This window comes from Jaculus jaculus, chromosome 11, assembly GCF_020740685.1.
Source record: "Jaculus jaculus isolate mJacJac1 chromosome 11, mJacJac1.mat.Y.cur, whole genome shotgun sequence".
NCBI classification, from domain to species: domain Eukaryota; kingdom Metazoa; phylum Chordata; class Mammalia; order Rodentia; family Dipodidae; genus Jaculus; species Jaculus jaculus.
Genome location: NC_059112.1, coordinates 4,220,697 through 4,234,422, shown reverse-complemented (window position 1 = coordinate 4,234,422; position 13,726 = coordinate 4,220,697). Strand labels below are relative to the sequence as shown.

At 50.8% G+C, this 13,726-nt stretch overlaps 1 protein-coding gene across 1 annotated transcript in view; it reads left to right on the top strand.

Annotated features, from left to right (window-relative positions):
* The first annotated feature begins 1,143 nt into the window (after window positions 1-1,143).
* The window catches only part of Mob1b (MOB kinase activator 1B), a 49,673-nt gene continuing 37,090 nt past the window's right edge, over window positions 1,144-13,726 (top strand). The window contains exon 1 of the mRNA XM_045161651.1: window positions 1,144-1,209. Within this exon, the coding sequence (XP_045017586.1) occupies window positions 1,196-1,209 (14 nt within the window). The 5' untranslated portion in view covers window positions 1,144-1,195. The remainder of the gene's footprint in view (window positions 1,210-13,726) is intronic.

Below are 13,726 nucleotides of genomic sequence, written 5' to 3'. Positions count from 1 at the left end.
ACTCCTCCCCCACCACAGGACCTGAGGGTCACTCCACTCCTCCCCCACCACAGGACCTGAGGGTCACTCCACTCCTCCCCACCACAGGACCTGAGGGTCACTCCACTCCTCCCCACCACAGGACCTGAGGGTCACTCCGCTCCTCCCCACCACAGGACCTGAGGGTCACTCCACTCCTCCCCCACCACAGGACCTGAGGGTCACTCCACTCCTCCCCCACCACAGGACCTGAGGGTCACTCCGCTCCTCCACACCACAGGACCTGAGGGTCACTCCGCTCCTCCCCACCACAGGACCTGAGGATCACTCCGCTCCTCCCCACCACAGGACCTGAGGGTCACTCCGCTCCTCCCCACCACAGGACCTGAGGATCACTCCGCTCCTCCCCACCACAGGACCTGAGGGTCACTCCGCTCCTCCCCCACCACAGGACCTGAGGATCACTCCGCTCCTCCCCACCACAGGACCTGAGGATCACTCCGCTCCTCCCCACCACAGGACCTGAGGGTCACTCCGCTCCTCCCCCACCACAGGACCTGAGGATCACTCACTCCTCTCCCACCACAGCACTGGACCCGAGGGCTGAAGGACAGCTAGAGGGCCCCAGTCAGGTGGACGGGTGACGTCATGTCTGAGGCCACAGAGGTGACCGGAGGGGAAACGAGGGGAGATTGGGGCTGGCGATGGGAGGGCCAGGGGAGATTTGGAAGAGGCGGAGGGCTGCGTCCACAAGGAGTCCCAAGGGGGCGGCGGGTCTCGAGGAGGAGGTGGGGGGTGGGAGCGCTCATCAGAAGGGGCGTCCCAGGGAGGAGGAAGGAGGATCCTGGAGAGGGAGGAGTTCCAGGGCGGGGTGTCAAGCAGGATGGGGGGGCTGGTCCCAGGAAGGAGGGGAAGGAAGAAGGGGGCTCGGGGAGGAAGAGGAGGCGGAGGACCGGGAGCAGGCTGGGGCCGCCGCCGCATACATCCCTCCGCCCCGCCCCGCGCGCCCCTCCGCCCCGCCCCGCCCCGCCCCGCGCGCCCCTCCGCCCCGCGCGCCCCTCCGCCCCGCGCGCCCCTCCGCCCCGCCCCGCCCCGCCCCGCCCCGCCCCGCGCGCCGCACTTCCGCCCGCGCCGCCGTTAGACGTCTTCGCGGAGCGCCGGCGCCCCGCCCCCCGCGTCCGCCGACCTCGCCGATCCCGCAGCCGCCGCGGCCGACATGAGCTTCTTGTTGTGAGTAGCTGCGCGCCCGCTTTGTTCATCCCCCGCCCGCTGCCGCCGGTGTCCCCGGTGATCCCGGTTCTCCCGGTGCCCCCTGCCGCCCCCGGTTCCCTCATGCCCCCGGTGCCCCCTGCCGTCCCCGGTTCCCTCATGCCCCCGGTGCTCCCGGTGCTCCCTTCCGTCCCCGGTTCCCCCGATGCCCCCGGTGCTCCCTGCCGCCCCCGGTTCCCCCGATGCCCCCGGTGCTCCCTGCCGCCCCCGGTTCTCTCATGCCCCCGGTGCCCCCTGCCGTCCCCGGTTCCCTCATGCCCCCGGTGCCCCCTGCCGTCCCCGGTTCCCCCGATGCCCCCGGTGCTCCCGGTGCTCCCTGCCGTCCCCGGTTCTCCCGATGCCCCCGGTGCTCCCTGCTGTCCCCGGTTCCCCCGATGCTCCCGTTGCCTCTGCCGCCCCCGATGATCCCGGTTCCTCGGTGTCCCCGGCCGTGCCCCGCCACTCTGCCGCGTCCCTCCGCACGGCCCCACTGTCCCGCACCCCTGCCCCGCGCGACGCAGCCGCCGTCCCCACCGTGGCCGCCGCTGACCTTTCCCGGGTCCCAGGCGGAGAGGAGAGGACAGGTCCCGTCGGCATCTGACGTGACCATCCGTCAGGCCTGGGCTGGGAAACGGAGCCGGGTCGGGAGGACAGCCTGGGGCCCTGAGCGGCCTTCCCTGCAGGGCTCCCCGGAAGTGTTGGGGGTCTCTCGTTACACCCCCGTCCCCAGTGCCCAGGGAGCGTGCCCGCGTGACCACCTCCTAATGCCAGCCATCATTTCACTTCCCCAAGCAGAAGAGAGTTTGAGACAGGGCAGCGGGAAGGGCAGGAAAATGGGACGGCCAGACAGGGTCTGTCCTCCAAAAGCCGGCTCACCCCCCTCCCCAAGAGTCACAGGGGAGGCTCCTGTGGGATGCGCCCACGTGTTTACAAAGCTGTTCTGTTTGGATTTCTCTTCTAACCCCACTTGCCACGATTGTCCCCCGTCTCTCGTAACTTTTAGTCACTACATTGGTATCTGAATTCTGAGTATTTGCTTCACCCTGGTTTGCACATGCTCATAGCTAGAATAGTAACTTCTTTTGGTGTGTGTGTGTGTGTGTGTGTGTGTGTGTGTGTGTGTGTGTGTGTTTGGATGCACCAGGGTCTCTTGCCAATGCAAACAAACACCAGACTCTTGGGTCACTTTTAGGCAACTGGTTTTACCTGGATGGCTGGGGAATTGAACCGGGGCTCTCCGGCTTTGTAAACAAACCTTTAAACACTGAGCCATCTCCCCAGCTCAAGCACAGACAGCCGAGCTATCCCAGAGAGCTGGCGGCCAGGCACACTTCCTCTGGTGCTTGTGTCAACTTGCCTGATGGCGCCTGAGCTTGTTAAAGCTTCCCAGGGTCATCTTAGAACTTGACTGTTTGTCACAAGGTGGTAACTGGTTGACTAAAAGTCTTTGTTTCATATCTCAGTTCTAATCAACATATACCCGGGCATCTCAGCCTGCAGTTGTCACGCGGAGTGTAATTTTACATTGCGTATGTTCTCTTCTCAAGAGTCTAAAAGCTGTGTTCAAAATAGAAATGTACATAATGGAGGCTGGCAGGCTTCTGTCTTTTGGAACACAAGTTAAATTGGCTGAAGTTGGGAAGAGCCATTTTTGGCTGAAACTTGGTGATGGAGAAAGTTTTACTGCTATTTCTTTTCTTTTCTTTTTTTAATTTGAGAGACAGACAGGGAAAGAGAGAATGAAGAGTATGGGCATGCCAGGTTTTCTTGCTACTGCAAACGAACTTCAGGTCCATGTGCCACTCAGTACTTCTGGCATTATTGAACCCCACCCCTCAGGCTTTGCAAGCAAGCATGGTCAGTCACTGAGCCCTGTCTCCAACTCTCTAGTGCTATTTTCTGAATACGAATACAATAGTGTTCTGTTTTCACACTATTAGATTCACACGCGTGGTAGTGAGTTCATTTCTGCAGATGCTGGCTGCACGAGAGGGGCTGTTCCTAATATATATATCACCTCAGAGGGCTTGTTGTATTTGGGGAACAATTTTTCAGACAGGTAGCAGTTAGTACACTGTCTCCATATTTCACCCATGTGTTCATCCAAAAAAGTTAATCAAGCCAGATTCACACGCCTTTAGTCCCAGCACTCAGGAGGCAGAGGTAGGAGGATCGCCCTGACTTCAAGGCCATGCTGAGTCTACACAGTGAATTCCAGGTCAGCCTGGGCTGGGCTAGAGTGACACCCTAACTTGAATAAAAAAAAGTTAATCGAGGGCTGGAGAGATGGCTCGGTTGTTAAAGGCACGTGCTTGCAAAGCCTGTTGGTCTATGTGCAATTCCCCAGCACCTCTGTACGGCCAGATGCAAAGTGGTGCATGTGTGGTGTGTACCTGTTTATACCTGCATACACACGTACAAATAAACAAAAACTTCTAAAAAGTCAACCAAGCAGTTTTTCATCTGGTAGTTTCCTGCACCAAGTCCGGAAGCAGAGACGGAAAGAGTTAAGGGGTAGGAGTTAAGTTCTTGGTAGCTTCCTGGGAGGGCTTCTGCATTGGAAAGAGCCCGGGAAACAGGGCAAGAAGAGATAGGGCTATGAGTGTGATGAGTCATGTCCCCTGAGAGCTGTAAGATAAAAGAATTAAAAAAAAAAGCTTTTTGTATGCCCTGTCACTGTCACAGACATTGGTATCATTTATGACAGATGAGCTTCCTGCTTTACTGGAGTGCGTGTGCATGTTAAAACGTCAGTGAATTCTTGTGTGGAAGGGCGTAAGTGCCATGGAAGCGTCCAGCAGGATGAGGAGCCCTTTGGGTAGGGATTCAAGATAGTTTCCGATAATCCTCATGGCTGCCTAGGTCATTTTTAGGAGTGACATGTCTAGTTTTTGTATAAATGCTTGGAATATGTTTCACTGTGCACATGCAAAAGTGTGTGTGTGTTTCTGCACTTTTGGTTTCTGTGTCTTCACATTAAGCCAAATTCCCAATTGGTGGATATGGAAACTTCACAGAAACCTGATTTAATTTTAACCTCACTCTGATCTTTAATATATTTTTATTTACTTATTTGAGAGAGAGAGAGAAAGAGAGAGAGTGTGTGTGCGCGCGTGTGCGAAGGGCACGCTAGAGCCTCCAGGCACTGCAAACCAACTCCAGATGCATGTGCCATCTTGTGTATCTGGTTTCCATGGGTACTGGGATAAGGAACCTGGGTCCTTAGACTTCACAGCAAACACTTTGACCTCGAAGCCATTTCTCTGGCCCCAGTCTCAGATCTTTCCATGCATTTTCAGCTGTGTGCTAGTCACTGGGCGAGGGACAGGCCCTCCACAGACAGTAGAGAGTATAGCAAAGTCATCTCTAGTAGAGGGCATAGGGTCTCAGGGGCCCACATGGTAAGGAGCAATGTGTTCTATTTAGGTTTTTAGATGGTTCTGTGAAAGATGTGGGTGATATTTTGTGGGGAGATGAATAAGAGAGAAAGGAAAAGTGGGAAGTTTTACTCTCAGAAAAGAGGACTGAGGCATGAAATCACCTGTGAATTGTCCAAAGTTTGTGCAAGAAGCCATAGACTTTTGGAGTGCTTAGATGGACTTTCTTAGTAGCAGGCTATTTGCAGATTTCACCAGTTTGGGATTGCTGGCTTCGTCCTTGCAATTCAAGTTTCCTGAGTTAGGAGTTTTTCCCTTTCCTGGCTTCTCTCCACTCCCCCCCCATAGAGTTTTGCTTTAGTCCAGGCTGACTGGAATTCACTGTGTCATCTCGGGGTGGCCTTGAACTCACGGTGATCCTCCTACCTCTGCCTCTCAAGTGCTGGGAGTAGAGGTGTGTGCCACCATTCCTGGCTGTGATCAGTTATTTTTATTAATTTCTTTACATTTCTTGGTTTGTTCAAGGAAGGGTCTCACTCTAGCCTAGACTGGCCTGGAACTCACTACATAGTCTCAGAGTGGCCTTGAACTCACTGCAATCCTCCTACCTCTGCCTCCTGAGCCCTGGGATTAAAGGCATGTGCCACCATGCCCAGTTATATTTTATATACATATACATACATACATACATACATACATACATACATATATATATTTGTATATTTACTTGAGAAGGAGAGAGAGAATGGGCTAGCTAGGGCTTCCTGCTGCTGCAAATGAACTCCAATGCATGAGCCATTTTGTGCATTGGGCTTTACATGGGTACTGGGGATTTGAACTTGGGCCATTAGGCTCTGCAGGCAAAGACCATCACCATAGAGCCATCTTTCCAGTCTGGGGATATTTTAATGTAGGTATTCTTTGTAAAAATAGGAGATATTGTAACAGTATAAAACTGTAAATGATCTAGGAGTGGCGGCACATACCTTTAATCCCAGAACTTGGGAGGCAGAGGTAGGAGGATCGCTGTGAGTTCGAGGCCAGCCTGAGACTACATAGTGAATTCCAGGTCAGCCTGGGCTAGAGCGAGACCCTACCTCAAACAAACAACAACAAAACAAAACTGTAAATTAAGAAAAATTTAGTAGGAATAGAAGGGATAAAAGGTACATTTTCTGTTTCATCTGTTTCGGGTTTCAGTCCAGACAGATGACAGAGCCTGACCCTCACCCTTCAGAGAATCATTTTGTTTGCCAGAGCAGATAGATTCACCTACTGAAAGAGCTCTTTGTTTAAAACCCCCTCCAGTTATGGTTTGTCTCACACATGTCTAGTGCATCCGCGCTCTGTCTCCTCTGCCAACTATTGACTTGGCTGTCTTCCTCCACACTCTTCCAAACAGCACTTGGAGCCGGTGAGCACATGGTGCAGATGATTTTGAAGTCTGTTGCTTGAGTGTGACTGACGGTTAAGGACTCCCAGAAGGGTGCTCAGTTGGACCTGGTCAGTTGTTTCATCCGGAGAGAGAGAGAGGGAGGGAGGGAGGGGGGGAGGGGGGAATGGCACTCCAAATGAGCTCTAGATGCATGTGCCACTTTGTGCATCTGGCTGTATGTGGGCACTGGGCAATCAAGCTGGGTTTCTTTTGCTTTGCAGGCAAGCGCCTTAACTACTGAGCCATCTCTCCAGGCCCTGTCATTGTTTCGGTTCTGGATCCTATTGCCCCTGCCTCTTGAATGCTGAGATTATAGGCATGGGCCATTATACCTGGCTCACAGTAGCCAGGTCATGTCATGTAGGAGAAGCAAGGTGCTCATGGTCTCTGGATGAAAGTAGGCACCTCCAGGACCAACATGAGCAGCATCTTTCCATAAAGATAATCCCTTGAGATGCGACCTTCTGCACTGCCTATAAGCATGTCTGAAGTGCTGGATGTCAAGTGTTATTCCTTGGATTAGAATGTGTTTCTGGGTTGGAGAGATGGCTCAGCAGTTAAAGGAACTCTCTTGCAAAGCCTGATGCCCAGGTTCCCCAGAACGTAAGTAAAGCCAAATGCACAAAGTTGCATGTGCGTCTGGGGTTCATTTACAATGGCAGGAGGCCCTGGCTTGTACTTACTTTCTGTCTGCCTCTCTCTCTGTCTTAAATAAGTAAATGAAAATATCTAAAAATGCATTTTCAGTAGATCCCTGGATGCCTTAAGCTCCTTCCAAGTTTGAGAAGCTTTATGTACAGTGATGGGTTAGTGCCTGTGTGTGGGTTTAAATGATTAAAGGAGAAAAAGTCCTTGGGCTTCAGTATTAAACTACCTTAATGGGGCTTCTACATGGATCTCCTACAGTCTTTACCTAGCACAGTTATTTATTATTCTCCTTTCCAGACTGTCCATTTCGTGAGTCTTTGTGTGCCAGCATATTAGTACATTTCTTGGCAAGTGTGGCAGACGGCTTCAGGTTGCTGAGATGAACTTCCAAACCAGGCACAGTTAGGGAGGAAGGAATATTTATTGAAGCTTGCAGATCCAGGGGAAGTTCCATAAAGGCAGAAGCTGCTGCCTGCTTTCACAGGGCCAAGCAGAGAGAGAGAAGCACAAGCCCAAAGCCACACACACAGCACAGCACACTTCAGGAACTCCAGGAGGAACTCAGGTACTTTGTGTCTCTTTAGACTGGACTTTCAAATCCACCTCTACTTCTTAGGGCCAGATCCTAATAAGATCTACCTCCTCCAGCCAGGTGGCTGGAAATCTAAGAAGTTTTAATAAACTCCTGAATCTATTGGGGAACAACTATTCCAACTGCCACAGCAAGTATATTTTCCATATATTTACATACATGCAAATGAGTTGAGGTTTCTTGTGCCACTCCAGTGTGTCAGAAGACTTGGGTTTCAGAGTCTGGTATGTCAATGGCCATATGACTTTGGGCAAATAACATAATTTCTTAGTCTGTTTCTTCTGTTGACTTGGAGGCAGGGTGTGGCATGGAATAATTATTCTATAGGGTGCTTGTGAGAATTGAATGATACAATGTGTATAGGCATTCTTTGTGTATAAATACTGTCATTAAGCTTGCTTGTGAAATGCTGAAGCTACTATGAACTGGTTCTACATGCCAAATGTTTAGTTGTCTCATAAGTATGTAGCTGTGGTAGCTTGAATGGATGTCTCCCAATAGATTCATGAGTTTTAGTAAGGCTTGTAACTTGGTGTCTACTGTGGGCCGACCCCAGGGTCCAGCCCTGAGGTGTGCAGGAGGACCTGGAATTCCGGTCTAGAGGCACGCGGAGGGCCTGAGTCCTGCCTGGAGTCCCTCGCGTGTGCTTGCTTGTGGTGTGGTGGTGTCTTGCGAAGGAGGGCGAGCTTCTTCTGCCATCGTGCAACTTCCCCAGGTCAGTGAGCTTCCATAAGTCCCTCCTCCATAACTGTGCCTGGTTTGGAAGTTCGTCCCAGCAACGTGACTGCGACAGCAGCATTATTGCATAATGCAAGAAACATTCACTGGTACCTCCTGCGTAAACCAAGTTGTGTAGTGATGAATTGGGGAGGGCTTCAGAAATAAATACAGTGTAATTTCTGCCCTTAAGATTAAAATTATCTGGGTGTGGTGGTACACACCTTTGATCTCAGCACTCGAGAATGGGGAGGTAGGAGGATTGCTGTGAGTGAGTTCAAGGCCACCCTGAGACTACATAGTGAATTCCAGGTCAGCTTGGGCTACAGCGAGACCCTACCTCAAAAACCAAAAAGAGAAACAAAACAAAATCTTAAAATTGTGCTGGAGAGATGGCTTAGCAGTTAAGGCTCTTGCCTGTGAAGCCTAAGGACCCAGGTTCAATTTCCCAGAACCCATATATTTTTAATTTTCATTTATTTATTTGAGAGAGAGAGAGGGAGGGAGGGAGGGAGAGAGGGGGAGGAGAAAATGAAAACAGAGAATGGGCACACCAGGGCCTCCTGCCACTGCAAAGGAATTTCAAGCATATTTGCCAGTTTGGGCATCTGGATTTATGTGGGTACTGGGGAATTGAGCCTGGCCCGTTAGGTTTTGTAAGCAAATGCCTTTAGCCACTGAGCCATCTCGCTAGCCCACAATGTTTGTTTTTAGTTAGTCTCAAATCCATTGACCAGTGATAGTTCAAGCCCCTTGATGTAGCATTGGGTGTATTAACTTCTTTGGGTGTAGGTGTAAATTAGTTGCAGCCAGCACTTTGAGCTGTTATAAAATGTGTGTAGTAAGTATTCAAAAAGGCAGAGACTTTGAACATTTTTGCTTATGTGTTCTTAGCCAAAAGATCGTATTTATCCAGTGGAACTGGGGATCTGCCTTGCTGTTTTCCACTGTTCCTTCGGCAGCTATGCAGGTCTAGCCTGCAGATTTTCCACAGGGAGAGGAAGCCACTGGGCTCTTGTGGTCCTCGCTTCCTGCAGTTTGCTTGGGCTTTCAAGGGTGGAATGGGCTGGAAGTGTTGGCGAAACCCCAAGGCCTAGAGCCCAGCCTCAGCTCTGCCTCCCTGTGACTCCCTGTCTCCCAGCCTCAGCCATCTCAGCCATCTTATCTTACTTTTTTTTTAAATTTCAAGGTAGGGTCTCGCTGTAGCCCAGGCTGACCTGGAATTCACTACATAGTCTCAGGGTGGCCTTGAACTCATGGCGATCCTCCTACCTCTGCCTCCCAAGTGCAGGGATTAAAGGTGTGCGCAAGCATGCCCGGCAAATCTAGCTTTTGGATTCTTATCAGAATTAGCAAAATGTTGTAAACACAAACTCCAAGAAAAGTACATGATGAATTATGAGGCCAGTTTTTGGGAGACTCAGGATTCAGAAGGCTAGTGGGAAGCCAAGCCAAAGCAGGGCGGGGTGGGGGGGGGTGGAGAAAGTCTCCCTCATACAGGAAAAGATCTGGGCACATGCACACAGAAGAGAAACCCTGAGAGCCCTGTCCGAAGACCCCGTAAGAGGCCAGAGAGGGTGCAGAGGTGGGTAGAAGGCAAGCAGAAAACCGCCTAGGAGAGTAAGAAACCTCTGTGCATGGGGGTGCAGAGGTAGGAGGATCACCGTGAGTTCAAGGCCACCCTGAGATGACATAGTGAGTTCCAGGTCAGTCTGGGCTAGAGTGAGACTCTATCTCAAAAACCAAACCCAAACTAAAACCAAAAAAAAAGTATAAAATCTGCCTCCCTTACCAGGCTGGGAAGGAGGAGAGCTTACCAAAGCAGGGACGGGGAGTCAGGTGTCAGGAGAAAGAAAGAGGCCAAACGAGTTACACATACATGCCAGGCCCATTTATGGATTAAACGCCCAGTTAGAGGCTTGTCATCAAACTCAGGTGTGTGAGGAGAGACCTGGCAGGTTGTGGACTCAAGAGAATGACTCAGGAGGGGCAGCGCACAGACGCAGAGTGTGGCCTGCAGCCATCTTGGACAAGACTGGATCTGGCGCAGGTTCCTTACCAGCGGGAGCAGACCACATGACATCCATATTCTCTTTGGGCCCCTGAATTTGGCTTGTAACAGAGTGCTGAGTTCAGAGATAGTTCTTGAACTCCAAACCCTGCCTCATGTCTGCTTTTTAATCAAATAATTGGATAAAACAATTCTGAAAAGGATAATTTATGACACACTGCATTTTCATTGAGGAATAAACTCATTAGTCAAGAGGCGGGTTATGTAGATTCAGTGTACACACTTTTTTCACTCTTCACACATGTTAAGTAAGCCAATTCCCTTGTCCTTATCATCTCTGCTACCCTAGCCTCCTGGCCCTAACCCCCCGGGGCCGGGGCGTCGGGTCGAGGCCTTGCTCCTTGCCTGGCTGTCCCGCTTGCTGGCCACTGCTTCTCCTCACAGCAGGTGTCAACACAGAGACGTGGAGTGTGAGTTGAGTGAGTGTGAGCTGAGTGACCATTTCCTGACCGTTTGCTGGCGGTCTCACACCCATTTTTTCCTCACTCATCCTGGCTGCTGATAGCCACCTTAGACACCTTAGAGTTAGCTCATTTGCATATCAGCTGGCTGAGGGTCTCTGGTCAGTCTCCGGTTTTGGCCCCTGGTTGCCATGGTGACCTTGCCACTGCCACTGCTGAGTGAGTGCTGCTTATCAGAGCAGCCAGTCTCTGGTCTTGGCTTTGGTTGCCATGGGGCCCTTGTCACTGCTGAGTGAGTGCCCCATTTCTACTTCTAATTATTGCTTCTAGCAGTTCCCATTTTACCTATAAGTATTGCTTCTAACATCCCATTTTTACTTCTAACTATTGCTTCTAACATCCCAATTTTACTTTTAATTATTGCTCCTAACAGAAATATACAAGGGAGAGAGGGCTGCGAACTGAGGAAGGGAAAATGGGCATACCATGTGGTCCATGAAGCCATGTGGGAGAACAAGCATGAGCCTTGGGGCGTGAAAAGTGATTTAGAGAGGAAAGAGAAGAAAGCGCAGAGAGCTCCTGTCATGTGGGAGGAGGAGGAGGAGTGGAGAGCCCATGGGGGAGTTGGGGGTTCTACCCTCATCCCAGACTGGCTGGGTTGAGACAAGGGGAGGCTTACCAGAACAGGAACCTGGACGTTCAGGAGGGATGAACAGCCAGCAAAATAGAGACTTCCCACCTGGTAAGTGTCTGTCATATAACTTATTGTGGTTGGCCTTATCTTCAGCTCAGGTGTGCCACAGGGGGGCTGATTGATTGGTCTGGGCTAGGGGCTGGATCAAGAAGAGGGCAGCCATGAAGTCAAGTTTTGGGCTGAGCTTAACCAGCCACAATGTCAGGGTCAAGTTTAAATTCTAGGAAAGGGGAGTTCCTCCCAGGAGGGGCTCAGGTTGTTAGTGGAAAAACAGATCTAGGGAACTCTTTTAGTTAGGAGACAAGGAGAGGAAAAATCCTTCGCTGATCTCTAGTAAAGTGGAGATTGCAAAGGCAGACTTAAGGACATTTCTGCTTTTTACATTCAGAGCCCAGTCACCCTAAACTACCTGACAGCAGTACCCAACTTCCTCTCAGGATGATGTCTGTAATAAAGCTTTCTTGCTCCCTCCTTTATTACTGATTCCAGATAAGGTATGAATATTCATGTATGCTGTTCCTGCCTAGCAATCAACTAACTGTGCATGGAGAGACTGCACAGTGCACAGACTCTCTGGAACCTAAATAAGGCATATACGTAACTGCGCCTTAGCCAGATACCTAGAGGACCACACTGCCCAAGCAAGAGCTGGGGTGAGGAAGAGTCAGAGATAAATAACATTCATAACTACTTGTCATTGGAGTTTGTTTTCTGAATGCTAGGTCCCCAGCTGGTGGCAATTTAGGATTGGAGCCTTCTGGAGGTGATGTATTGTTGGGGGCGGGCTTATGGATGTTATAGCCAGTTCCCCCTTGCCAGTGTTTGACACATTCTCCTGTTCCTGTTGTCTATCTGATGTGGGCCAGGAGGTGATGTCCACTCTGTTCATGCCATCATTTTCTCTGCCATCATGGAGCTTCCCTTTGAACCTGTTAGCCAAAATAAACCCTTTCCTCCCACAAGCTGCTCTTGGTCGAGTCGAGAGTTTTCTGCCAGCAATGCAAACCTGACTGTGGCAGGCACCATGCCTGGTTTATATGTGGTGATGAAGGAGGATGGGAGAAGGCTAGCTCCTTGTAGGCATCTTCAGTCAGAGACTGAGGCCCAGAGAGAACCAGAAGATGCCACCTCATGTGACACCTCACCTTGACACAAGCAGGGAACTCTTGATGGAACTCATGTTTGATCAAGACTGGTCTGTAGTGACCCCTGCTGTCCACAGTCTAGCTAACACCTAGACGGACCCTGCAAATGGGCTGGCTCAGGTGGGCTGGCTGTAGGACCCGCCCTTCAAGTCTGCAAGCCAATTGGATTGGCCCCTTACCTATAAAGCCTGCTGTCTTCTTCCTGTCGCTGCTAGCTCTGCCGTGGTCTGCTCCGTTCTGCCTGTCACTGGGTGTCTGGCTGCAGGGACACACGGACACACACGAGTCTGGTTAGGTGTGGTAGGGGAGAGCATAATAGTTTCTTGGTCTGGGAGAACTTTTCTGCTCGCCTCTGCTTTATAGTTTGAGGTAACTTCTCACTTTGATTATATGCCTGATTCTCTTCTGGCCTGTGAATCTACCACGTGTGTACTTCCCTCACACTCTAGGTCTACCACATGGGTGCTCTCACCGTCTTTAGGCCTGCTACCTATGTATTTTCCTTAAACTTGGGGTCACTGTGAGTGAAACTCTTTTCATGACTCATTTCTCCTCTGCATTCCTTGGTCTCTGCTTTGATATTTTCCCTTTTACTCTTCCTTGAGTCTCACTGTTTGCCCTCTCACCTTCCCTCCATAGGGAAGCACGCAGCAGATGCCATGGGTTGTCTTCTAAATCTCCTTATGTGATTGTGTCTCTACTTCAGTCTGTCTTTGAGAGCTTCAGTTTCTCATTTTATTTTATTTATTTGAAAGAGGCGGGGGGGGGGGGAGAGAATGGGCATACCAGGGCCTCCAGCCACTGCAAACGAACTCCAGATACATCTGCCACCTTGTGCATCTGGCTTACGTGGGCACTGGGGAATTGGACCTGGGTCCTTAGGCTTCGCATACAAGCACCTTAACCACTGAGCCATCTCCCCAGCCCCTCGGTTTCTCTTAAATGGGCTTTATGAGGTCCCCTCCTTGTGCTTACGGCTCTACTCCAGTCTCTCCATAAATACCTCAATTTTTCTTAAAAGGAACCTTATAAACTAGGCAGTGTTTTTCACACATGTTTATGACTTTGCTCCAACCATCTTTCCTAGATCCTAGTCTCTCAAACTCCACAACTTGTGATTTTACCCTGTGGTGGTTTGATTCAGGTGTACCCCATAAACTTAGGTGTTGTGAATGCTAGGTCTCCAGCTGATGGAGATTTGGGAATTAACGCCTCCTGGAGGTGGTGCATTGTTGGCGGTGGGCTTATGAATGTTAACAGCCAGTTTCCCCATGCCAGTGTTTGGTATACTCTTCTGTTGCTGTGGTCCATCTGTTGTTGGCTAGGAAATGATGTCCACCCTCTGCTCATGCCATCGTTTCCCCTTGCCATCATGGAGCTTCCCCTTGACTCTGTAAGCCAAAATACACCTTTTTTCCC